We start from the raw sequence: 27104 nt of genomic DNA, 5'->3' as shown, positions 1-27104 counted from the left end.
TCTGAACCCCACTTTGGGTGTAGAGATTACTTAAATTAAAAAAAGAACTTTAAAAAATTTTTGTTGTTTTTTGCTTTACAAAATCTATGCAGATACAGAATAAATAATTTCCTTATTCTATAGAATCCCTCTGATAATTTGATTTGCACTAAGCTATGTTACTTATATATACAGAAAACATTCTGGGCTACTTTTGTCTTTTACATAAGGTACCAGTTCTGCTATTTCAATATTTTAGAATAGTCTAAGAATGAGAAAGAATTATAATACTGTAGTACCCAATAAATAATCATTGTAATTTTCTTTTAAAATCTTTGCAGACTATAACAAAAGTCAGCTGAAATTAAGAGACATAAAATGTTAACTTTATGTTCTTTCCAACTTAACTTTATGTTCTTTCCAAATTCCTAAATTCTAGTGTTTGTCTGCAAGATAATTACAAAGCAAAAATAAAAAAAAAACACCAGACAAGAATTCCTTTTGTTTTATGTCATTTTGAATTCTAAACAATATACATATTCTTGGCTCTTGGAAACTGTTATAATTTTAATTCTTTCCATTTTGCTTATTGTTCATTTTTGTGATGCACATTTATAATCTTTTTAGCCCAAAGCGCTGAAATGTGATATAAGTAATACCCTTGATGTCTATAGGTCGTATCAGGTTTTCTTAAAATACAGCCTAAGTAATCCTCTGTCTTCAGCAGTGCAGTTAAAAAACAAGCACTTAGCGCTTTCTAGCTCAGTAACGGACTATATCAGGGAAAGAAAAGACCGGGCAATGCTACCTACTCTCTTTTCTGGCTTTTCTTGTTGCTTCCGTTGAGGATTTTCATTCCTGTCTGGTACATCATTTCCGCTTCCTGCATTTGCCGCCGTTTAGCAGCCTCTTCTTCAGCTAAAAACAAAATATCAGATGCTTTTAAACTGATTTTACTTTTAAACCAATTATTTATTAAACATCAGTATATGTTCTTTCTTCTAGGCAGTTACCACTACAGTGATCTTTCACTCTTTCCCAATCTGATTGTAAGGACATATGCTTTTATGTGCGGCCTTTATCTGACTAAAGTTAAGACTTAAAAACAAAAAACCAAACCAAACCAAACCAAACCAAACCAAACCAAACCAAAAAAAAACCTCCAACATTCAATAAAATCACTTCCTTGTAGAGAAAGTTATATCAACTTGGTTTTGGAAAGTGCTTTCCTACTAATAATTCTAAAACTTTTCATAAAAGTCAACTAAAACTCTAGTAGAGGCTTATGATTATAATCAAGGTGAGCTAAAATTGAAGGACAAGAAAACAATAGTTAGAAAAAATACTGCTATAGTCAAAGGACACTTTAGCCTCACCTGAAAGGCTGTATCTTTACAGGGAGAAAATATGTGACTAATTACCTAACAAAGAATTAGTTAAAAAAAAAATGGATTTTTATTAAATACAGATTCTGATTTAATAGTCAAGTTTTGCTTTTTCCTATGTACTGATGCAACACTGAAAATTATAGCATTAGATTTCCCCAAAATTATTTTGTTCTTTAAGAAAGCATTTTAACAGAAATCTAAAACTTATCAAGAGACATTTGAATATTTCATTAGGAGTATTTACAGAAATAGAAGCAACTTCTTTTTGTAATATAAAAACAAAACTTGATGTATTAAACAGGAGTACCTAATCATACTGGCCCACATCCAAAGATGGACTATATTTGATGTTTTCTCTAAGGAATACCTAAGTATTCTATCAGAGCCATCATTTTGAAAATATCATCTGGTATCAAAAGAGCTACGTTCAAGGTTTTCTTTGTTCCTTAACAGAAAGTTCCTCCTGAAAACACAGCTTGCCTTTAGAGACAATACTGACAGTAACATTTAGGGCAGTTAAATATACTGTATCTATCAAATACTACCTCAGCACAGCACATTTCACTCAAAGTATTTAAAAAAGGTATTATCTATTTTTCTTCTAAGCACTATTAATTAACCTCAGCATAATGTGCTGTTTTTCTTTACTGCCAAAAAACGTTTTATAGTAATTAATTTAGCAGCCTTCTTGAGGGTTTACAGAACAAGCTGTGCACAGCAACGGAAGATCATCTCTAAATAAAACACAAGTGTGATAAGCTGCCCAACTGAGAGCCCAGAAGTGAGTATACGGCATGCTTCCTGCTCTTAAGTCCATTCTTTTTTTTTTTTTTTTTCCAAAGATTTTTATTTATTTATTTGACAGAGAGAAATCACAAGTAGGCAGAGAGGCAGGCAGAGAGAGAGAGAGGAGGAAGCAGGCTCCCTGCCGAGCAGAGAGCCCGATGCGGGACTCGATCCCAGGACCCCGAGATCATGACCTGAGCCGAAGGCAGCGGCTTAACCACTGAGCCACCCAGGCGCCCTTAAGTCCATTCTTTAAGACTTACCTGTGTCACTGACACTGACCACTTTTGACCAAGGTGGGGAAAGGAAGACTAGAAAAAAGGCCTTAAAAATGTTGTCTGAGACATAAAACAATGTGGACATGCCTCCTACTGAGCAATACTTACTTTCACAAAAGCCCCACTTTTCATCTGCCTTGTAGTCATAGGTTGTAGCACACCACAATCTGCCATCTTCTCTCCCATCTGATGTACATTCGTCATATTCCTTATCCAGGAACAGAAAAGGGAAGTGGCAGGGCTCCCCATGGGCTGTGCCTTCAATGGCAGTCAGAGCTGAAAAGATAAAAAAAAAAAAAAAACCTCTAAATATAAATAGCATTCTGGTATCCATGCATTTAATACTGTCAATTCCAAGGATTAGAATTTGAAGACAAAATAACATGATTTGAAATGGGGAACATGAAAAGGTCAGCATCAAATTTTCTTTAACATGGACTTAAGGGTGGGTCAACTTAGTGAACATGGCTGGCTTAGTGTACATGGCAGCTCTGTATCTAACTTAGAATTTCTGAAGATCTTGAGATCTGATAGCCTCAGAATGTTATAAGTCTACTGTAAAATTCCTGGCTAACTAGCAAGCAAAAAATAAGGCAAATACAACCAGATCAATTTCACCGCTCAGCACAATTCCCCTCTTTTCTTTCTAAGTCAGCTTAATAGTATGAAGCTATACAGGGAAAATGCTCCCTTAGGTCAAGTTCATCATTCACGCCTCTGTGATCCCACAGCACTTTAATCAGAGCATGTATGATATAACCTGAGGTTCTTTCTTTACCATACTCTTGCTCCCACTAGACCCTGAGCTTGTTAAAAGTAGAGACCATATCTCTATTGTTCATAAGCTCTTTGGTCTATCTTCTAGTTGCTGGGAATTATGTCAGGTGCTGAAAACAAGGTGGAACAGAGGTCTCTGCTCTCCACAACTTACTGCCTAGCAAGGAAGAGAGACATTAAATGCTAAGTGTGACTGATGTTATGGAAAGGAAAACCTCCCCTGTCAGGTACTGAGGTTTACCACTGAACTTCACAGCTGTGCAGGAGTAGAGGGTGGATGAATTGCTTTAGGGTGGGGTAGAAGTACTGTAGACAGAAGGGCCCATGTGCACTAAGAATTAAATGAAAGACAGCATGGCACTTTAGAAAAAATACAAAGTTCAGTATGTGACAACATGTAGTGTGAGTGCCCAAGTAGACAAGAGAAGAGGTTAAAGCTAGAGCAGCACAAAGAAGCTAGACTAAGGTCCTGATAAATCTGATTAAGGAGTTTGGCCTTTATCCTGAGAACAATGGAAACTCACTTAAAGAGCTTTAAACAGAAGTGACATGCTCATACTTACACATTTTTATTAAGAGAGTGGACAACGGAATGGAGAAAAGCAACACTGGATTAAGACAACCAGTTTACAAGTTGTGACATTAGGCTGAGAGGTAATGGGAGCCTGAAGAAGATAATGGAATGAAAGGAGTGGATGTACTCAAGTGATGCTAAGAAGCAGATGTGGCCCCGCTTCCTGATTGACTAGATGTGCAGATGTGAGGGGAGGAGTCATGGAAGGCTCCCAGGTATTAGACTTCAGGAAGTGAGGGGATGGCTGTCTTCACTAGAACACTAAAGGAGGTGTATGTTACTGGGTAGGGATGAAAGGCTCAGGGCAGAAACAAGTTAAGCTTTAATCCTGCTATATTCAAAGTGGCTATAACAAACAAAACCAAAAACAAGATGTCGTAGACATCTTTTCAGCTATAGTCAAAGAGGAAGTTCTCCAGTTCATAGACAGACTGGAAGCTAAGAGTACACATAAGAATACCAGTGAGAAGTAAAAAAGAAGAGCAGAGGGACAGGGTTGACCCCAGAACCATACACGGTTAAGTGAGTACAAGTCAACTTCCACGGATTGCTTTAACATGGAGAATGTAATTAGGAGTACAGATTCTGGAGTCAGAATGCCTGACTCAAATCCTACCACTCACTAGTTGTACACTTTGAGCAAATTCACTAATCTCTCCCCTTATCTGTAAAATTATCTGCAGGTAACTTCTTTATCTACAAATAGGAATAAGAGTCCTAGCTGCATAGAGTTACTCACAAAGATGAACTGAAATAATACACGTAAGGGACCCACCACGTGCCTGCCACTTAAGGTAATAGCCTTAAAGAGATAACACTGCTACTCTCATAGGCACTCCTGCTCTGAAAGCACATGAAATGGATGCTCCTTCTCACCTGTGCAAAGAAGAATTCATACTTACTTGAAAACTATTTTCAGTAAGTTATGAAAGGCAAAATTAATTTCAAACTGTTTGCCATCAGGCAAACGTCTTTCACCATCCTGGTAATCACTGACCAAAGGCAAATACTTTGATCCACCTGTGTCTACAAGAAATGATCTTTAGTACAATGTATAAGCAAAGCACCCTTTAGCAACGACCTCAGAGGGACCATTTTAACTACACAGTTTGAAAAAAGGCACTCCTATGTACTGCTACTAGATTCAAATTTGCTTGAGAAAAATAGTATCTGTAAAATAGCAGTTTGTCAATGTGAATTTCAAATTAAAATACAATAGTTTAAAAGAATATATATTTTTCTGATAATAGAAATTTGTTTTAAAAACAAATAGCTTGCCTTAAGAATCCCAGTTTGCCAACACTTTCTAAGTGGTACCAATGTATGAAAGGATTCTCTTTCATGTGATGGAACTGTACACCAGCAAAGAAACTGGAAAGAACGCAAGAGATTTTGGCAACAAAAGGTTCTAACCTACTGCTCATTCAGCACTTACTTAAGTAGGAAGAATCCCCAGGGTGCCTGGGTTTCACCAATTTAGTGAGAGTGAATCTTGATCTAAGTAATGTGTTTATTAGTAAGTAACTAGAAAGAAAATCTGTATCTCTCAGGTATCTTTTCCAAGCAATATGACAACATGGAAATTGCTACTTTTACTACCTTTTACACTTGGTTTAAAGTCTTCTAAAAGTTACTGACTGGGACTTGCCAGTTCCAAGTCAATTATCTCAAGTAGATAGTCCTCACAATAGCATTAATTTCAGTTAATTTTCTTTCCGTGAAGAAATTCTGCAAGAATTTCAAAGCTGTCATTTTAAAAACTGCCACAAAAATGGTACCTACTAGCTTTAAAAACTATGGTAATCATGGCTCTGGCACAATGAAGCTGACTGATTATGCAATTTAAGTTAATGATAGCCAGTAGTCAAACCTGACTCTAAAAATGAAAGAGGGAAAAATGTGTCATTAAGTCAATTTAGCACCTTCCTTTAAAAAAAAAAATCACAGTTCTCAATAAGGTATCATATTTTGACTATACAGTAATGGCAGAATACCACAAATCTATTTAAACCCTGATGGTAAGATTTCTATAACTTATGTTAGAAGAGAATTTATAATAAATAATGGACTGCTTTATATTTAAACTGGTAAAGAACTGCTCTTGCAAAGTGAGTAAAAATCAATCAAGAAAGCTAGATAAAGTTAAAAAAAAAAAAAAAAAAAAAGGACAGCCCAAACAACAACCCCAAACCTGGGTCTTTCAGTGCTGGCCAGATTACAGGTAAATGGGGACTTTCATACTACTAGTGGGATTATCAGTTAGTACCTCTTCAAGAGGGACCTTCAGAAATACCTATTAGAATTCATAAAGTTCATACTTGGGATCACATTTTTCCACTTCGAGAATGTTTAACTTGTAGAAATGCTCCCATAAGTATTCAAAGAGATATGTATATGACAGTATTTGTGTATAAAGATAGAAAACCAGTAAGAATTCAAAGGTCTGTCAACAGGAGACTGGTTAAATTAGCTACAGTGTAGTCATTACACAAAAACCTGGTACAGACAGAAGTAGAGGGTCAAAGGCTAGGTGTCAGGGCAACCTTATATTTCAAGATCTGACAGATTTCAGAAAACCAACAGCTAAGTGATGAAAGCTTCTTCAGAGTAGGAAAAAATATGTGAGAGATCAGAAAGATGAGGACCAAGAACTGACCAGGTATTCAGAAAAGAGAATGTGACTGGAGCAGAGCGGATTTAGAGGTCTCGAGGGGACCAGAGCATCCCGAGAGTTGGATGAGAGAATGGGAAGAGAAGTGTAATCAGTGAACACAGAAAACTCTTGTTTCAAAGAATGATGCTATTAAAGGGGAGTAAGGAGGGGCACCTGGGTGGCTCAGTGGGTTAAAGCCTCTGCCTTCAGGTCAGGTCATGCAGCTTCCAGCTCTCTGCTTAGCAGGGAGCCTGCTTCCTCCCTCTCTCTCTCTGCCTGTCTCTCTGCCAACTTATGATCTCTGTCAAATAAATAAATAAAATCTTAAAAATAAATAAAGGGGAGCAGGGAAGCAGGGTGGTCGCTGGAGGGGGTTTTGGTTTTTAAAATATAAGCTATTACAGCATGTCTGATGCTGATGGAAAGAATCCAAGAGAGAGGGAGCAGTGAAAGTGTGGCCACAATGTTGCCATATGAACTAAATTAAATGTCCTGGGAATTGCGACATTATTTTTTCCTCATTTTCTAATGGTAAGATCAAAAAACCCCCAAAAGTCAACCTCTAGATCCATAAAAACAAAGGCAAATGATTTAGCTTTGCAAATTTCTCATCTTAGGAGCTTTAACACTGCCAATTAAGTCTGATATTGTACCTATAAGTTTACATGAGTGTTCTGTTTATAAGAAAACTACTTAATCATGCTGCTTGTTTGAAGTAATTTTTTATTTCTAAACATACAACAGTAAATAACATTTTAGTAGAATGTATTTGTAGTAGTAAATAGTTGAAATACAATCATTTAATGTTCAAAAGCTATCAACCTCAATACATTTGTCATAAAATGCTCATCAGTTTTAGTCAACACCAAGGTAAAAACTCAATGAACCAACCATCAGCAAAAACCCCCAAAGATTTAAGAACAAAACATAGGAACAGATGATTCAAAGTAAACCATACCTGAGATGGCCAAATAAGGCCAAATAAGGAGGTATTTACTGCGGAAGAATGGGATAGTAATCTCTGAGGGAAAATAGCAACGTTATATAATCTGCTCCAAGAGATTGCTTTCACTCAATGCTGAGAATTACTAACTACGATTGAGAAATTACTTATGTTAATGAAGTAGGAAGGAACGAAAGACAAGCAGACTATATGCAGGGAAGCTGTGCTTTAAGGAATAAAACCCTTCAGAAGAAGAATGAAATGTAGTAATAGGAGAATGAACAAAACATTAAGATCAGAGTTGACAAGCTCAGTTTTGTGAGAAATAACTAATCATTTTAAAGTAGAAACAGAAGCAAGCACTGGCCCCTGTGCCCAGAAGAAAGTGACAAGTTCATGACACTTAAGTGACAGGCACTATCAGAAATCATACAGATGCTCAGGAAAACTATTTAAGAGTGAGCATCTCTGAAAAATGGCTTTAAAGACAGTTCTTAGAGTTTCAAACACAAAGATGGTCTCCTAAAGGAGTTTTCTTGCACAGATAATTTTCCGTACAACCATACAAAATGAAAGAAACAACAAAATCTTTTCATTAAAGTTAGCACCTGTTGTAGAGAATGGCCTGTTCCCTTAGCCATTTATCTTGTTAAATCTGATCACTAAATTAAGGTTTGTTTATTCCTAGCCACCCCCATGAGAGTGACAATGGGGTAGCAATGCCATCTTATTACTTAACCAACTTGCTTATTCCAGAACCCAATTTAAGCATGATTTAGTGAAGTTTAAACTCTGTTCCTTTTGTGCTACTTGAAATAGAGCAAGAGGCTCATTATTTGACTTGATTTTACTTCTAATTTTTTACGACCATCTGGATAACATGTTTATTATAGCAAAGACAATCCAAGCAACAGGAAAGTGTACAAAATTAAAGAAAAATCAAAGTCATCTTTAGCTACCACCATGAAGTCCCTTTTTTCTCCTGAGGTAATGACTCTTACTGATGTTACTGTTAATTTTTCTTCTCACTTGCAAATATATGAAAAAAAAAAGGGGGGAGGGACTTTCTTTTACAAAAGGGACCTGTGATGGTTAATTGTGTGTGTCAACTTGTGCCCAGATAGTTGGTCAAACATTATTCCAGATGTTTCTGTAAAGGTGTTTGTGGAAGAGATTAGCATTTAAATCAATGGACTTTTGAGTAAAGCAGATTAGCCTCCATAACATGGGTATGCCCCATTCAATTAGTTGAAGGCCTAACAGAACAAAGACTGACCTCCCTTGACCAAAAGTAATTCTGCCAGTGGACAGACTTTGGTTCTCTTTCTCTGGAGAACCCTGACCAATACAAGGATCATACTAATTGAATTATTTATAATGTGACATTTCACTAAACACTAGCATTGTTCAGGTGGCAGACTGCAGATTGGCTGTCAATTCTTAACCCTTTCCTCACTGTCTATGGAGCTAGGGATGGTCAAGTGATTGTCTTGGTAGGTTTTTTTTTTTTTTTTAAGATTTTATTTATTTATTTGACAGACAGAGATCATAAGCAGGCAGAGAGAGATGGGTAAGCAGGCTCCCTGCTGAGCAGAGAGTACAATGCGGGGCTTAGGGCTCGATCCCAGAACACTGGGATCATACCCAGAACCCTAGGATCATGACCTGAGCTGAAGGCAGAGGCTTTAATCCACTGAGCCACCCAGGTGCCCTGTCTTGGTAGTTCTACCAGTGACTCCTGGTGCAGGTATCAATTCTTCCTGAGGACCCAGGACCTGGAGATACAGCCATCACCAAGTGTGACCATATGGAACAAACATGAAGATAAAGCTAATTTATTAAGGAGCCTGAATAGGAGAGAAAGGAGCTGGAGTCCTTGATGGCAAAAGCCCTAACTATGGAACCAAAATAAACCTCTGCTTTTGCCACTATTTGATGGATTTTGTTACCTGCAATAATAATGTTCCTTTTAAAATAACTATGAGGGGGGCACCTGGGTGGCTCAGTGGGTTAAGCCTCTGCCTTCAGGTCAGGTCATGATCTCAGGGTCCTAGGATTGAGCCCAGGGAGCCTGCTTCCCACTCTCTCTGTCTGCCTCTCTGCCTACTTGTGATTTCTCCTTCTCTGTCAAAATAAATAAATAAAATCTTAAAAATAACTATGAGGGCACCTGGGTGGCTCAGGCATTGAGCACCTGCCTTGGGCTCAGGTCATGATCCCAGGGTTCAGGGATCAAGCCCCACATCGGGCTCTCTGCTCAGCAGGAAGCCTGCTTCTCCCTCTCCCACTCCTCCTGCTTCTGTTCCTTCTCTCATTGTGACTCTCTCTGTCAAATAAATAAATAAAATCTAAAAAAAACCCCAACAACTGAGTATTCTACAATAAGAAATAACACAATGTAATAACTTCCCTTCTTGATGACCATTTATTTATTCATTTAAACAACAAAAAAAAGCTTACTGGGATGATGTGCAGAAAACAATTGCCATGGGCATTTTGCAAATTGCCTTTGAAAAAGTGGGCCCTTGGCTAGAATCTGGAAAGTTCTACTTTGAGAGGGTTCCCACGACCCTGATAGAAGTGACTTATTGTGCCTAAACTGTCTGTACAATGTGGTTTATGCTCAACATGTGTTTTCCTTCTGGGAACCTGCAATTTTGGTATGCGCCAGGCCAGAAATGATTACATGACTAGTCTCCATTAAAAACTCTAAGCACTGGGTCTCTAATGAGCTTCCCTAGAAGATAATATTTCACATATGTTGTCCCATGTGCCAGGGGAATTAAGGACATCCTTTGTAACTCCCCTGGAAGAGGACAGTTGGAAACTTGTGTTTTGTGTCCTTTGCACTTCACCCCAGGCTGATTTTACTTTGTATCCTTTTGCTACAAGAACTCAAAGCTGTGAGTACAACTGCATGCTGCATCCTCCCAGCAAATCACGGAGGTCTGGGGACCCCTGAAGTCAGGGGCATCACAAGTAGGATTGGCTAGGATGACCTAGACAGGTCAGATGAGCAGGATGACCCTAACCCACTGAAACATGGTGAAAGCACCGTTAGGGAAAGGAAGGGGAGGGGACAGGGTATAATGAATCTTTGGCGGCCAGCCATGGTATGCAGCCTCAGCTGAGTGATTATCTGTTGTGAGAAGTAAAAGTTACCCGTGGAACTTGAAAATGACAGATCCAACTCTGGGAGAGCAGGCTAGTTGCTTTTGGCCATGGTGGCTAAAACAATGCCATTGGGTTTTATTTTCTCCTCCAGATTGGAGAAAGGACCCCCAAATCCCCAAAGTGAACAGGCCAAAAATGTTAAAAGTTTACAGTGCTCTCTCCTCCAAGTGGGTTAGAGGGGCAGGATGGGAAGAGGGAGTAGAACTAGGCCCAATGATGTAGGAATGATGCTGGGATTCGGAGATGACGGCCAAGAAAGAATTCTTGAGACGTCGTTGGTGCAAAAAGGTCATTTTATTAAAGCACAGGGACATGACAGGAAAGAGCTGTGCTGGCATTATGAGGAGTGGCTGATTATTTCCCACCTTTCAAGTTGAGTTGGGGATAGGGTTGGGGATAGCCAAGTCTCTAAGGAATTTGGGAAGCATGGTTTCCAGGACCTTGAGGGGACTAGCTATTGTTGGGAAAAGATCTTTTACTACTGACTCATTAAACCTTAGTCATGAGACTCTTCAGATGTATATCGGTGGGTCATATGCTTGGGAAATGATTGCCAACACCTATCTTGACAGAGATAAAGGAAGTTTCCAAAGCAATTTTAAAATACTAAAATAGACTTACAGGATCCTGGAGGGTCGGGCTAAGATTAAGATTGCCTTTTGCCCTTAGCAAAGTGTTAATATTGAGGCAGCTGAGTTCCTAGAGGAATGTCACTCTGCCTTTTAAGGACTTATGAATGGGCTGTAAGTAGTAAAGAAATTTAATTTTTCTTTTGCCTTTGTTCTCCAAATCACTAAAGCAAAATTTTAGATAAGGCAGAAAGAAAAGGGAAGGCTGCACTCTAGCAGTTTTTTTTTCAGTCTAGCTTCTGCTGCACTGGCCTCCTCCACTCCCCTTCCTCCCCTGCATTCCAGCCAGGATCTTCCCTGGCAGCTATCACGTTAACATGCAAATGATGAATTTACTTCCTGGCAGTTCAAGTAAATTTGCAATAAGAAAAAAAGAAGGGATTCTTTTAGTGGCTTTGTATTTCGTGGCTACCACAACTGGATGGATGAGAAAAATTGATACACGATGTTAAATGCTTATAATTCCATCCATAATTCCAATCACCCTGATCAGCAGAAGCGGCAAAAAAGAAATGTGTTAGTGGGACAAACTTCCTTGCTTTTTTGCCGCCAGTAGGCGGGCTGGAATTAAAACTCTTGAGTATTGGAAACAGAACAAGTCTCTATAATTGCTGGGTTTTGCTATGGAAGATATGGACGTTTAGTGGAGCCCTTGTTAAAAGGGAGACAATAAGAAAGAGGTGATCTGCAGGTGGAAACACACTTTTGGAGTCCTAAAGAGCAGGTTTTGGTTGGCTAAGTGAGTGCTTCCGAAGGTAGAGGTCTGACCTTAGGGCCTGATGCCTGCGTGCCTGTGTATGTTTGTGTGTGGGGAGGGAGATGGGAGAGGAGGACACAGAAAGTGAGAGAGAGCTTGTGCACGCCCAAAGACCAACAAGACAAAGCTGCGGCCCAGCCTTGCATGCCACCTGGACTTTTTGGCCCTGTAGCATCTTGACTCTGCTGCTGAAAAAAGCCTCTGGCTTTTAAAAAATCCTGAATTCACAAATCCTATTTGCTTGAACTTGATTCAAAGCTAAAACCTGATGCTATTTGGGACAGGCTTCCAGCCTCGGTGTGAGCTGGACAGAACCAAGAGCAGCCACAGGCTCAATAAACAGAAATCAGATGCTGTGGCCTACTGGACATTAGGCCACCTCTCTGTGGGGCCTCATATTGTGATGAAAATCGTGGATGCCCGGCTAGACTGTCTGGGTCACAGACAAATGTTCATAGGAAAGGGTTTGTTCTCTGATGGGACCATCTGAAATCAAGCTGCTGACTGGTGTGTTATTTCTGATACAGAGACTGACCACAGTCCTAACTTGTGACTGTTGTCCAGAGCTATCCTTTGGGGGAGGAGACATCACAGGGAGTGGGACCCTCTATTTGCTCCTGAAAGGTCGAGTTACCGAGGGATTTCCAGCCCCTGTGGAATAGGCCTTAACTTGTGCCTGGCTCTCCTGATAAGCCGCCATCTCCAACAAGGGACTAATTACCTGACTGCTTCTCTCTTCACTTCACGCCTCTCTCTCTCCCCTTCTCTCTGGTGCACACCTTAGTGCGATCTGACTGTTCCAGTGCAGCTGTCCTCAGAGAGGGGGTGATCTTTCCTAGGTTGCTTTACGGGTTAAGTGATCAGGGTGAAAGAGGTGGGACGTGATATAAACCTATTTTGAAATTTTTTGAAAATTCAGGACTTTTGTCCTGCCAAGTTTTGAACATGATGTTTTTCTGGTTCAGATGTATAAAAATGCTTTTCTGTGAAGATGTCTTGCCTTTCTTACACAGAACCCCTCCAAGTAAAATGTCTGGATGAGAGTAGGGGATGACTGAGAAAATAAAAAAATCATATGACTACTGAATGGAAACTCTGATTTTGTAACAACCAAGGAAAATAAACTAAAACCCCTGCACCTGGAGAGGCATGAGTGAGGGGAGAATAATGGTGTTTTCTGCAACTATTTCTGGAAGCTTCTTCCCCTTCCTAAAGGAAGACTCTCCATGCACTCTTCTGAGCTGTTGAGAGTGCTCTGCATTCAGACCGTGGAGCCCCTCATACCAGACAGGGCTGACTGTGAGGCAGCAGGAGGTGGCCCAGTCCCTACACCTGCCATGCAGAAAACCTCCAGATATTGTCCACACTCGTGAGGTGGATGAACAGTATCATGGACAACAAAACTGTTTGGGACTGACTGGCAGTTGCTCTGAAACTAAAAAATGGAACTAAAGTACTTGGACTGGATACCTAGAAGATGCCCATGCCAGGAGGCCACATCATCCTGCCTAACATATGTCTGGGTTGGGCTGCCTCAGTGATGGTAAACTCTGTTTCCAGGGTTACCATACGTGCCCTCTGGGTCTACAATTCTGTTTGTGCACCCTATCACGACACTGCCTCAGCTTCAACTTACTGGCCAGTTCTGCTGGGCCTGAATTGATGGCTTAAGACTAGGTTAAAAAAAGTTAATATAGATATTTAAGAAGGAAACCATCTGGCCTCTATGGTTAATGGAGCTTGTTAATTAGCTGGGTGTAGGACTCATGAAGGGCATAACTGAAATCAGTACGGCAGACTGGTCTCACTCTACTGTCCAGGTCTTACTGAGAGTAACTTTGCCATAAAGACAAGATGACCAGGGACCAAGGATGTGTAGAGAAGAGTTCATAGACCAGGCTTAAACCTCTGTCCTTGAAAAGGTTTATAAGGTTAGCCCTTGGCTGGTGTCTAGGAACTTAAGATTCTGGAAGAGTGCCTACTACCCTGTTATGAGTGACTCATCCCAAGTGCACAAACAATATGGTTTCTGGTGAACACCTGCTTTCCTTGTGCAAGTCTGTAATTTTGGTATGTGCTGGGCACAGACTGCCTACATGGCCAGCACCCTAAAATGACTCCAGGTATTAGGTCTCGGGGCACCTGGGTGGCTCAGTCTTTACGCATTTGCCTTTGGCTCAGGTCATGATCCCAGGATCCCAGGATCGAGTCCCACATTGGGCTACTTGCTCAGTAGAAAGCCTGCTTCTCTCTCTCCTACTCCCCCTGCTTTTGCCTCCTCTCTTGCTATCTCTCTGTCAAATAAATAAGTAAAATCTTAAAAAAAAAAAAAGGTATTAGGTCTCTAATCAGTTTCTCTGGCAGACAGCATATCACATGTGTTGTCACAACTTGTTACTGGGGAAATTAAATACATTCTGTGTGACTCCCCAGGGAGAGGACCTTTGGAAGCTGCATCTGTTTTCCCCAGATTTCACCCATGTATCTTTCTCTTTATTGATTTTGCTTTGTGTTCTTTTGCTGTAATAAATCATAGCCCTAAATATGACTATATGCTCAATCCTGTGAATCTCATGGAGAATCACTAAGCTGAAGGTATGGTCCTGGGGATACCAGACACAGTTGGAAATAAGTGTGAAATAGTCAACAAATAGCAAGAAGGCAAAAATGGCTGGAGTCATGTGAGTGAAGGGACGTGGCAGAAGATGAAGTCACAGGGAGAGGAAGTACTAGATCATGTAAGGCCTTGATTGGACTTTATTCTGAATGTGATCGGAAGCCACTGGAGGCTCTGAACAGGAAGGAAAACTGCTCTGGCTGCTGCTAAGAGAACTGAAATAAGCAGAAGAAGAGAAAGCAGGGATACCAAGCAGGAAGTTCTTAAAGACATGAGACTCTTCAACTGCCCTTGGTGGTTCAGTTCGGCCCCTGGTGGTTCAGAAAGGAGAAACTTACATTCGTTTTTAAGGATGAGTAGAAATATGATAAACTTGGGCAAGGGGGTGAGGAAAGTGTTCCAAACAGTAGGAAGAACTTGTACAAGTTATGACCTTATTAGAAGCATAAACTGCATGGTGTATTTGAAGATTGGTGAAGGGTCTGATATTGCTGTAAGAGGGTCTTGGGCAGAGTTGTGGGAGATGAAGCCACAGAGGCCATGCTGCACATGGAAGGCTTTGGGAATCATGTTAAGGAGTTTGTGCTGCATCTCAAAGGCAAATGGGGAAATAATGAAGGGTTGTAAATAGAGGAGTTATGGATCAAATTTGAATTTTAGGAAGATCAATATGGCAGAGATAAGGATGAGAGGCCAATAAAGGAAGCAAGTCTATAAATAAATGTCATATTACTCAGTTCTAATGTAGCTGGGACTGCACACACTCAAAGCCATGCACATAACTTATGTTATATATAAACAGAGAGAAAGATGACATGATCAAATCATGTTAGAAACATGCTGATGCACACTAAAGGTACTTACTCCCAGGAGGGTTCTCCTTACCTACGGAATGCTTTAGCAGGATGGACGTGGTATGTCCAGACATAAATCTGGGATGTATATATTTTGAGGAATGACCTCCTAGAAAACATCACATAAGCTATGCAATTATCATAGACTAAACTGGAGATGTTTTATAATGGAAATAGCTCCCTTTCATGGAAGTGACATTCCATATACACCATTTAGAGGCCTCGTATGTTAAAATCTGGGCCAGGGTGCACCCTAATCGAGGCAAGCAGAACCTAGGAGTAGCCCTGGCAGTCTGAACTTCTTGACACTTCACCTGTGTCTTGTGATAATTATTCTCTCTGAAAATATTAGTCAAGTTTGGTACTGGGTAAGATCTCTTTATTCTTTTGAGTTCAAAATTTGTCAGGTTTTTTTTTTTTTTTACAGTGTTTAATTCAACCTGGAAGAACCAGGATGAATGATACATTTCCTAACCGTATTCACCAGAGTGACCAGTATGACAACTTAGTTGCAGTGTGTGTTCCTGGTGCCTAGATTGTAGTGTCTAAATGCAATTTCCTACGAAAAGGAATTTTTTTTTTTCTTGAGAAATGGCTGATTCATTTCAGGGTTAGGAAATGTGTAAGATGAATTTAAGATATCCCATCTTGCCTGAAAAATAAAAACAAGTTTAAAAGTCGGTTATGATTAGTCCACAAGAATGAACTTAAAGGGACTCTCAGTATGCAAAAATAGGATAATGTGAGCAATGAAAAAGGACTGCAATCCTGTGAAGCAAACATATGTGAAACCCACAGATCTGGAATGATGCTCAGAAGCAAAGCAAACAGAAACAAACAGACAAAAACGTACTTACTGGCCTCCTTTGGAGGTTGCTAGAGCACCAAATTATTATTTGAAAATATTTCAAGGGAAAGAACCAAGCATCTAACCTGCATGTGAGGACTGTGTTTCAGGGTAAACAAAGAGTTGTGAGGGCAAGTTTTTCTTTATAAAAGAATCCCAGTTAACAAATGCAGGAGGTATTATACATCAGAAAGACATCATTTTGCAATTCCTAGTGAAATAATGGATCCAGACAAACAAAATGGTTGTGGAAGCCTCTGGGTAAAAGGTCAGTGAGGAACTTCTGAATGGCTGGATCAGGCTGACATCACCCAGCTTCACTGATCAATTTCTAGAAGTGGAACAATCAAATACTCTGTGCCTCCGGATGCATTATATTAGGAAGTACACAATACTCTACTATGAGATAGTCTCAGGAAAACACCAGAGCTAAATCTACCTCAGCGTCTACAGTTAACGTCCAATTTACAGACTACATAGCCGGGAGTGAGTAAGTTCAATGACATTACAAGGATACAACCAGCTAGATCCAGAATGTGGGAAACTGTATAACACAAAGGACATTATTTCTTTACCAAACAAAATGAAATAAAAAACAAGGGAGAAAGACCTGTTATAGATTAAGAGAAAACTAAGATCTTGGTGTGGATACTGATTCAAACCAACCAGTTCTAAAAAGATATCTGAACCAACAGGGAAAACTGCACAGGGACTGGGGATTGGGTGATTCAAGAATAATCGTTAATTTTGTGGACATTATAGTACCACTGTGGTTTGCTAGGGGAAAAAGGGCATATTTTCAGAGATACATACACAGGTGATATAACATGGAATCTGCTGTAAATACTCTAGGAAAGAAGAGAGTAGATGCATATGCGGTGGCAGAGATGAAGCAAGAATAAGAATGTGGAGGGCTGCTGACCCCAGATGATGGGCAAGGGGGTCACGACCACCCTCCACTTTTGTGCATATTTTGAATCCTCCCTCATAAAAAAATAAAAATGAATGAATTAAACTATAATATTTGGCAAGAATTTAAAAATGGTAATACATATTTTTGGCTGAGGCACATGAAAAGGAGTCATTTAAAAGGAAGTGAACAGAATTACTTTTTTTTACATTTTAACAGTATGGGATCAAATATCTTTTAAAATTTTACATTCAGTCCAGCAAATTTACTTTTAAAAAACTAATTCTCAGAAAATTTTCATAGATGTGCACAAAGATACATCTAAAATGATCTCCCAGCAAAAAAATTTAAAAACAATCTGTTTCTAATTTATGGTATATTTACATGTAAATTTTTAAAGTTTTATTTACTTAAGTAATCTCTATGTCCACCGTGGAGCTTGGACTCATGACCCCAAGATCAAGAGTCACGTGCTCCTCCAAATAAGTCAGCCAGGTGCTCCTACCTGTAAAATTTTTTATAGCCATTAACCATCAAATTTTAAAAGAATACTAAATGATAGGGGAAAACGTTCAAGACAAACTGTTAAGCACAAAATGCAGGCTGTAAAACAGTATATACATTTTGACCCAATTTAGTGTTCTTAGAACTATACATTTAGAAAAGAGCTTGAAGAGTTTTCTCCATGATGTTAACAGCTGTGTCTAGCTCATGGGATTAAAGTAATTTTAATATTTTTAGACAAGGTTTTTCTATTCATGGGTATGAATATTTGTAATAAAAAAATTCTAGTTTTGAAAAAAAGTTGTATTTCGAAAGATAAAATCTGGATCAATTTCCAAAAGTGGCTAGTAACAAAGTAATAAGTGGGTATCATTGTGATCTTTGAAATAATAAATAATAATGACAAAAGGTTGGCAGGACAGGGTGGAGTGGATTAATAATTAATTCTTAGAAGTATTCAGCACACTCTACTATGAGAAAGAGCAAATTTTAAATTTAAAAATAGAGGGTGTCAAGAAGGTAAAAATTAGAAGGGATCGAAGTTTACATAAGCTTCAGTTAGATAAACACCTATATCAATTTCCTAGGTGATTGGGAAGGTTATTGTAGTAAAAAACCTAACACAATTCTGAAAATAACCAGAGCAGCATATTAGATGATTTCTCCTGAGTTTCTATTCTGTGTCCCACTTGGACAGATAATTACATACTGAAGTACAAAAAGAGGATGTTAGGATATTAATATAATACAAATCCAATTTTGATTATCAAATTCAGCTTATGTACCTTAGGTCAAATCTGTTAGGTGAATAACTCTGATATGTAAAAACCTAGAAAATCATTAACTACTACACTCTACACATTATACGTGGCTCATAATGAATAAAACCAGACTTCTGCATCTTTCTACACTAGTTAAAAATTTCACTTATCTCCTTCCTAAATTAGGCAAAAGCAAGAAAAATGTCTAGACTACCTTGTTTCCGTACTTTCGTTGGTTCTTCGTAGTCCTTGTTTTCTGGATTTGGAGATTCTAGAAAGCGGATTTCCTCTGCGACACTTTCCCCTTCTTGGCTCCTGACGCTGTCTTCCTCTTCTTGAATAGGTGATTCTAATTCTGATTCCTCTGAATCAAGAAATATCTGACCAGCGACTACTCTGCCAGCTGTGTTGTGGTCCTTTACAGGCTCATCTGATGACAAAGAAGTCTGGGAATATAAGAGATTTTTAGTTTTCAAATAGTATCAGGACTGTCTCCAACCCAACTTGACCATTACTTTTACTAATCCAGATACATCTCCTTCAATTGTGAACATACCATACATGCTCATCTCTCTAAACTTTGGTATGTGTTCATTACATGCCTTTCTCACTTGCCTAACCTGACTCTTTCTTCTGATTTCAACTTAGATGTTATTTCTTACAGGAAGCATTCCTTAACTCCTGAAGCCTGGAGTAGGGACCCCTACAAACTCCCAATATAGCTTATACTTGCCCTTATGATAGCCCTGTACAACTTTCTGTTTCTCATCTATATTCCCTCAAATCTAGAGATAGAGATCATAACTGAACGGTCTCCTTGGATACATAATCAGCCTTATTCACTCAACCAACCAATTTAAATGTATTAACTCTACAGATTTATAAAACCTGATAGAAGTGGAAACAAATGGCAGTTAAGTCTTCAAAATAAAAAAAAAAAAAACCCTAAAAACGAAAAAAAAGGAATAAAATCAATCTCTCAGTAGGCAGTAGAATATTACTGCCTTTAGGCTCTACACACACAGCACATTCAAATTAAAATTAAACCTAATAACCAACACTCTGAATGAAAATATTATTCTCTCTCCTACAGGTCAGTGATTTTTTCTCCCCAGAAGAACTAGTGTATTGATACCAGCTATAGTTTTTTTCTTTTTTTTTCTTAATCCCATTCTGTTGCTCAAAAGACAGATTTCATATCCTTTCTAAGACACGTAATTCATGCTTTTAAATTGGGCATCAAATACTGGTCAATGGAGATTATAGTACATACCTTGGAATCTAAGGATTCATCTTGATTGCCTTCTTCATCTGTAAAGAAATTTTAAGACAATTTCATCATCCTTCTTGTTGGGAAATTACAGGTATTGTTAAAGCTCTTGATAAATACAACAAATAATAATCAGACACTTGATAAATATACCTAGAATTATCTAAAAATCGGTTGTATTCAACAACTATGCAGAAAAGATTAGGTAAAAGGAAAGCAAGGGGTTAGATGGAACAGTTCTTCCTCTTTGCCCGGGAAGGCACTGCTTTCATCTAGTGCCTTATTCAGGTAAGAAGCCCAATTACCACCACCACCCTTACCACCAAACACACTTCCTCAGACACCATCCAATTCTTTTGTTCGTATTTTATTCTACTACTGAGTTGCTAAACTTAAAAAATAAATCTCTGAATCTGTGGTTCAGGGTTCCACCTAGTACTCTCCTCTGCTCAGAATCCGGAGTTATAGAGCTTATTTTAGTGCTGGTGCTGATTAGCATTTTATTGTTCACTGAGACTACTAAAGATGGACACTAACAATTACTATTATGCGACGGAAGAGTTGCCAGACTAAGATATTTAGGATTTGTATTCTACTTCACTGAAGAGTTAACCAGATAAAAGCAAAAACTAGCAGCATACCATCATGTACTTACTCATGTGAGATCTATTTATTAAGAAATCAGTATCTTAAATTAAATAAACAATGAATCCAGCCCCTGGTTACATCTTTCTTCCAAATTCATATCTACTGCTTTGGCTTTGTCCAATTATGTTAATTTTCTGTCTATTATTCTGTGTTTTTGTGCTATTACTTCTATTCTGGCTACTTGCTACTCTTTTTCCTGATCTTATACAAACACATTGAGCACAAATGCCCATATGCTTATGTTTGGTCATTGTATTCCTGGTCAGTTTACAAAAAACAACTGTTAGATGGTCTCTAGGTTTCCTTCTTCTTCTTAAAATAATCTGATTTTATCTAGGAGTCAACCTCAGTTATAAGCTCATAAGCTATATAAGAAATTGACCAGTAGACAAAATGCTATAAAACCAAGTGCTTTTTACTAGAAAGTTCAGTGTTACAGTTGCCATTCATCTTTACTTCATATAGTTATATCTTTTTTTTTTTAAGATTTTATTTGTTTATTTGACAGAGAGAGATCACAAGTAGGCAGAGAGGCAGGCAGAGAGACAGAGAAGGAAGCAGGCTCCCTGCTGAGCAGAGAGCCTGATGGGGGACTCAATCCCAGGACCCTGAGACCATGACCTGAGGCAGAGGCATAACTCACTGAGCCACCCAGGCGCCCCATATGGTTATATCTTAAATATTATTTATAACTTGTAACTCTTTCAAGCATAACAAAAATATGCTTTGGAGTTTGTATTATCAAAGTAGTGAGCTAACTTTAAGAAGTATAAGCTGAGGTGCATGGGTGGCTCAGCGGGTTAAAGCCTCTGCCTTCAGTTCAGGTCATGATCCCAGGGTCCTGGGATGGAGCCCTGCATTGGGCTCTGCTCAGCAGGGAGCCTGCTTCCTCCTCTCTCTCTGCCTGCCTCTCTGCCTGCTTGCCATCTCTATCAAATAAATAAACTCTTAAAAAAAGAAGTATAACCAATTCATTATGTGCATAATATACAACACGATTTCATAGTATTTGTTTCTTTTGAATATTTGAGAAAACTAGTCTACTAGTGAGGTTTGCCATATAAGAAAAGTGCTGTCAATTCAAAGAACACTTAAACTATAGATACTTTCACATTTACTACTTTTAGACTACTTTCCAAATGTTTTATTTCTTATGGGTGGGGAAGAGAAGGGTATAGCATGCATTATCCCACAGTACCTATAACATTTAGGTAGTGATGGTACTTAATTAACAATCATCCTTCATGCTAACTTCTTCACAGGTTTTACCCAAAGCCCGAATTCTAACACATGGTTCAAATTCCATTCTCAGCAACATTTGGATAAAAGAAAAAAAATTTATCTCTACCATATATCAAAGTTGTATGAGTGGATATGTTTAAGTAATCACAAACATTAACTAGTTAATGTATCAAGAGCAGACATTAATTGTGTAAATGTATATATCCCCAAACTTTAAATAAGCCAGAGCTCTTAAATTACTAATCACTAAATCATGAAATTTAGTGCCTTCTCACAACAGGTCACATATGCAGCAAATAAGTATATAATACAGATACCTATAAGTAAACTTGAAGACATGTACATTTGAGATACTACAAGCTATTACACATTGAAGTAGCAAAATATGTTTTTAAACTCCGAGAGTCATTGAAACCTGTGACATCAGGGTTATTTCACATGAATTGCATCATGCTTCTGTCTCTCTTCTCTTCAAACTAGCAATATGTACTAAGGTTACTAGTAAATAAGAGAATTCTTTCTCATTTACTAAATGGGAAAGTCTACTCCAGATGGTAGTCTTAAAGCATAAGCTATTTTCTCTCTCAAAGTGATGTATCTATTCACATAACACTTTTATAGAAGTTGCTTATAATCTAGAAACTTCTGATATGTATTAGTAAGGTAACAAAGACACTTAAGTTATGCATAAACAAAAATAATAACACTTTTAGCAGAACACAAACATCAAGAAAAAAAAGCAAAAGAGTTCAATGAAGAGTTACAGATTTCTCATTCAACAGTATCACATCCAGAATATAAAGGTTTACATTACTTTAGAATTGTACACTTTCCTTTGAAAAAGACCAATTTTCATCTTTATTATATCCGCCAACCAAACTGCAAAAAGTACTGGGGATATTCTTTCAGGGAAAAGTAATTATCATAAATTCATTTTCCAACTTGTCATGTAAACTAAACAGACTGATAGATCTTCAAACACAGAAGTCCTAAGAGTTTGGTGAAAAGAGAGCAGACATCTGCTCTCTGCTTTACCACTGAATCTGTGCAGATCCTACAATACTCCTGATTTTTAACTACTCCAAAATAGAGGCCTGGAGAGCTAAGTTCAAAACCTCACTTCATTACATATTAATTTTATACACGTGGTTCAAAATAGCAAGCTTGGTCAGCCTCTTTCTCAACCTGTCAAAAGAGAATAATACCATCTGTCCTGTTGACTCACAATAATGTTTTAGGGAAGAAAAGAATAATGAAATTAAACAACGTCTGCAATCTGAAATTTACTCTTTGAATATCTAATAGAACTATTACCTGGAATACTTAGTGGTGAACCTGATTTAAAAGATTCTGTAACACTGGCACAAAGGGAGAAAAAAGAAAAAGCGAACCATTTATCTTTTCCTGCTGAAAATAAGAAAACAAGTATTTCTAAGTGAGAAAACATATAGCATTTTCTAATACTGAGAAAATGGAGAAATATCTTTTTAACCTTCTCCTTTATTTATTCACAGGAAAAAAGTATTTTGAATAAAAATGTCATATTTTTATATGTCTTTAAAACAAGATATGAAATAACAGCTACTAACAGTGATAGGATCAAGATTTCCTTTGTTGGCTGCTTATACTGGTAAATATGCAACTTGCTTTGGTAACCAGTAACATTCAAACTTTAAATCCACACAGAATTATGGCCCAAGGCTTGATTTTTAAATAGGAACAAATCTTTAATAATGAGGCTGACTTCCTATATACATAAGCAATTTAATGAATAAGAAAGTCAACTGAAAATCCATGTACTCAATTTCTAAAACTTCACCTCACACAAGTGTTTTACTATAATTGCACTTGAGCGCAGTAGTGCCTTTATTACCTGTCAGCACATCTCTGTTGCTTTAGTTCTGGCTAAGTATGGATTCTGGCTCCGCCAGAGAAATGCCCTGGCACAGGTGAACTACGATGGAAATCCGAGCAGACATTTTTGAACCCAGTTCTCTGCTTACATCAACACAATCCAAAGATTTAACACTTCAGTATGAGTAATCTATTATAACATCCCGAGAATCCCTACTGTTGATTAAATGACTTCTTCAAGTACCATTTCCACTGACGTGAAGCTCTTAACGCATATGAAATCTAGTTAACAGAATATGCAGGAAAATGTTTGTAGGGCTTTCATTTCCTTTAAATTCTGCAAACTTAATTCAGAGGAATACTCACCGTGTTCTTTCACTAGTCGTCCTTACGCGTTAGTGTGAAGAATTATTTGTGAAGCTTGTTTAACTACAGATACCCCAACCTGCTCCATACCTAAAACTGCATGTTTAACAAACTCCTACGAGGACTTCTGATGCCAAGGGGTCTATGGCCCATCAGGTACTCTATCGATTATACTCAACAGTTTATTTCATATTTCCTGTGGTCAAATAATTGTTAGCAGGGCTTCAAGAGTCAGGTAGTTTTGGAGATTTGGTCATGAATACAAACCATTACTAAAAAGGGGGAAGGCAGACCTCAAGGCATGATGTTGGCAGTAAAGTAACTAGCATATGCTTGTTGCTTTTGAAGTGGTATCTCAAACCACAATATGGATAGAATTTTAGGTTTAGACGTCTTATTTTAGAAACAGAATGACGTTATGGCATTGACTTACAACTAGGACAGATAATTTGGGGATTCAAATAACCATCTGGGAAATTTTCTGTTGGGAAAAAAAAAAAAAAAGTTGACATTTATACCCTGCCTTGTTCCAAAAAAATTTAAAGCCACAGAACAGCTGTTTTGTTAACTAAACTGATTAAAATCCAAAAGCTTTATTGTACTAATTTGTTGCTTTACCAACATTTAGAAACACTAAGTGCTTCTTTATCAACACTCCCAAAACAGAAGTTTTCAGATGTAGGCAGACCGAACTATTAAGAAAAAAAAAACATCTCAGAACCCTAGTATTAAGCCGCTAACTGGAAAATCAACTCAAAAGCGCATGAATTTTTATATCTACACAAAACATGAAAATCAGGTGCTATATACATTTTAAATTTACAGGGACCAAGATTTCCTTAAAAAAAAAAAATCACAAAGTTACTGTCAACAAACACGGGGCAACTCAGAAACACGGTGACAGAGATCAACACCACTTTCTCGGGAATATCTCCTAAAAAGGGATTGAGCGTGGACACAGTTCCATCAAAAGTCTTCATTTTAAAACAGACCAGGAGATAAGGGGCACCTCAGGTGCTCAGCAATCCACCAAAACCACTGTCAACATCCTGGTTTTGATGGACCCGGCTCTGCTCAGTGATAACCCCAGGTGGGTCAACTACTTAACTTACAAATCCCAAGCACATAATCTGTCCGAGAGTTGAGGAAGTTCCAGGAAGGCTCAGGTGTCACTGTGGCGCTAAGCCAGCGCTCGGGATTTATTCCCCAAGAGTCAATTCCTCACTCGCGAGGAGTCGCGTAAAGTTTGTCAAGGGAGGAGAGGTGTGGGCAGGGGGACCGCCCCTTCCCTTCCTCCCCTCTCTAGCTCCCTAAACACCCCCTCTCTCCCAGGCCAGCCAAAGCCCGAGGAAGGACAGCAAGAGGCTCGTGCGAAGTGTGACCAGAGAGAGTGGAGTCTCCAGCTTGAGCCCCCACGGCCCTGCCCCGGGATGGAGGCCGGGGGGGCGGTGGCTCCCGGCCTCCAGTCCGAGGGGGCGGATACTGACCCGAGGACGCCGAGGCCGAGCCCAGCAGCACCGCACAGAGCAGCAGCGTCAGCCCAACTCGGACCCGCATCCTGCTCCCGCGGCCGCTGCCACCCCCTGGAGCTGTCGCTTTCGCCTCTGCCACCACCGACTCAGCTACCGCCGCCGCCTCGCCGCTGCTCTTCCTGCTCTGGTCTCCTTCCTCCGCCCCTTCCCAGGCCTCCCTGCCCTAGAGCGGAGCCAATCCCCGCCCGCCGCCTCGGGCTCTGTGCCCAATCGCCGCAGTCTTCCCGCCCACCCTATTGCCCCGCCCCCGGGGTCATACATTGACCAATAATTTTGCGAGATTCCCACACCGGCTTTCCTGATTGGACCACAGCCTCACGACATGGCCCCAGCTAATTGGTAGATCCTGAGTTCAACCATCCCGGAATCAGGGCGTGAGTCCAGGGCCGGGAAGAAAAGAAAGTCACCCAGGACTACAATTCCCACAATACATTTCATGGGCTTTTTTCGAAGTGTGCGCTCGGAAAAACGTATCCCATTATGGAGCAAGATTTAAAAGTGCAGGTGGGTGTTGAAACTAAGAGAACTTACTGAGTAACATCTGTGCTAGACGTTTGCTCAAGGCCACGAGCCCACAGGGTGTTTTGTTTGTTTGTTTGTTTGAGCCAGCATATGTAACAAGAAACCCACGTTATAAGGTTAAGCGTTTGTAATGTGTTAAGCTGTTCTTCCTCTTTGTTTTATTTAGAAAATTTGAATTGGACACATCTGAGAGTTAACTTAGGAAAAGGACAACAGCTAGACCGAGTTCGAAATATTTTGTTGAACTTAGATAAAACAGTGCCATATATAGATGGCACTCACTACCCCTCTTCCTTTCCCTGACAAAACAAATGGAAAGAAACCCCGTTCAGTGCAGATCATGTCAATGTTCGTATTCATTTTTAGGGGGGCCACCGGGTAATAATCATCTGGAAAACGTGCTAACAGCCTTTGCAAAAAGGCTTTCAAACCCTGGTCCTTATCCCTCTCTTTTTTGTGAGTTATACTGTTTTCTTCCTCCTGAGTTCCGGAGGCTGGAGTGGTGTATTTGGAGACAAAGGTGAGGGTGATCGCATTGCAGACGACGAAATAGTCTGGTGTATCAAGTACCAACTCCAGGCATGTTCCCACTGGGTAGCAGGGCAGTGGTTTGTGTTCCTGCCCCTTCATCAAATTGTGTCATTCTGTTTTCCCTAGAATCCACCCACCATCAGCCTGGTCCTGGAACCGAGCGGAACTCAGTCCTCAGCTCCCTTGAGGTCAGGTTTCTGGACAAGTCCACCCTAGCCACATATCTTAATACCTCCAGGCATTTTTTTTCCCAATTATTTATTTATTATCCTATTTTAAAAATTTTAAATATTTTATTTATTTATTTATTTGGCAGGTAGAGATCACAAGTAGGCAGAGAGAGAGAGAGAGAGAGGGAAGCAGGCTCCCCGCTGAGGAGAGAACTGGATGCGGAACTCCATCCCCGGACCCCGAGATCATGACCTGAGACGAAGGCAGGGGCTTAACCCACTGAGCCACCCAGGCACCCTATTTTTTATTTTTTTACTTTTATTTTATTATTATTTTTTTATTTGACAGACAGAGATCACAAGTGGGCAGAGAGGCAGGTGAGGGCTGGGGGAGCAGGCTCCCTGCTGATGCCGGGCTTGATTCCAGGACTCTGGGGTCATGACCTGAGCCCAAGGTAGAGGCCCTAACCTACTGAGCCACCGAGGCGCCCTTCCATTTTTTTTTTTTTTTTTAATAAAAATCCTCTTTTCTAGGATA

At 39.3% G+C, this 27104-nt stretch overlaps 1 protein-coding gene and 1 long non-coding RNA gene across 11 annotated transcripts in view; one reads left to right on the top strand and one right to left on the bottom strand.

Annotated features, from left to right (window-relative positions):
* The window catches only part of SEL1L (SEL1L adaptor subunit of ERAD E3 ubiquitin ligase), a 53648-nt gene extending 28156 nt beyond the window's left edge, over positions 1 to 25492 (bottom strand). The window contains exons 1-5 of the mRNA XM_004739121.3: positions 25299 to 25492; positions 19705 to 19742; positions 18646 to 18877; positions 2540 to 2707; positions 792 to 897 (exon numbers count right to left, since the gene is read on the bottom strand). Of these exons, the coding sequence (XP_004739178.1) occupies positions 792 to 897; positions 2540 to 2707; positions 18646 to 18877; positions 19705 to 19742; positions 25299 to 25368 (614 nt within the window). The 5' untranslated portion in view covers positions 25369 to 25492. The remainder of the gene's footprint in view (positions 1 to 791; positions 898 to 2539; positions 2708 to 18645; positions 18878 to 19704; positions 19743 to 25298) is intronic.
* Positions 25493 to 25699: 207 nt separating this feature from the next.
* LOC101681947 overlaps positions 25700 to 27104 on the top strand; it is a 141644-nt gene continuing 140239 nt past the window's right edge. For all 10 annotated transcript variants that reach the window (XR_006604265.1, XR_006604263.1, XR_001180035.2 and 7 more), the window contains exon 1: positions 25700 to 25847. This is a non-coding gene — a long non-coding RNA (uncharacterized LOC101681947). The remainder of the gene's footprint in view (positions 25848 to 27104) is intronic.

Source organism: Mustela putorius, unplaced genomic scaffold (assembly GCF_011764305.1).
Source record: "Mustela putorius furo isolate JIRA1106 unplaced genomic scaffold, ASM1176430v1.1 tig00000129_pilon_pilon_pilon, whole genome shotgun sequence".
Taxonomy (NCBI): domain Eukaryota; kingdom Metazoa; phylum Chordata; class Mammalia; order Carnivora; family Mustelidae; genus Mustela; species Mustela putorius.
This window is presented reverse-complemented; position numbering and strand designations above follow the sequence as displayed.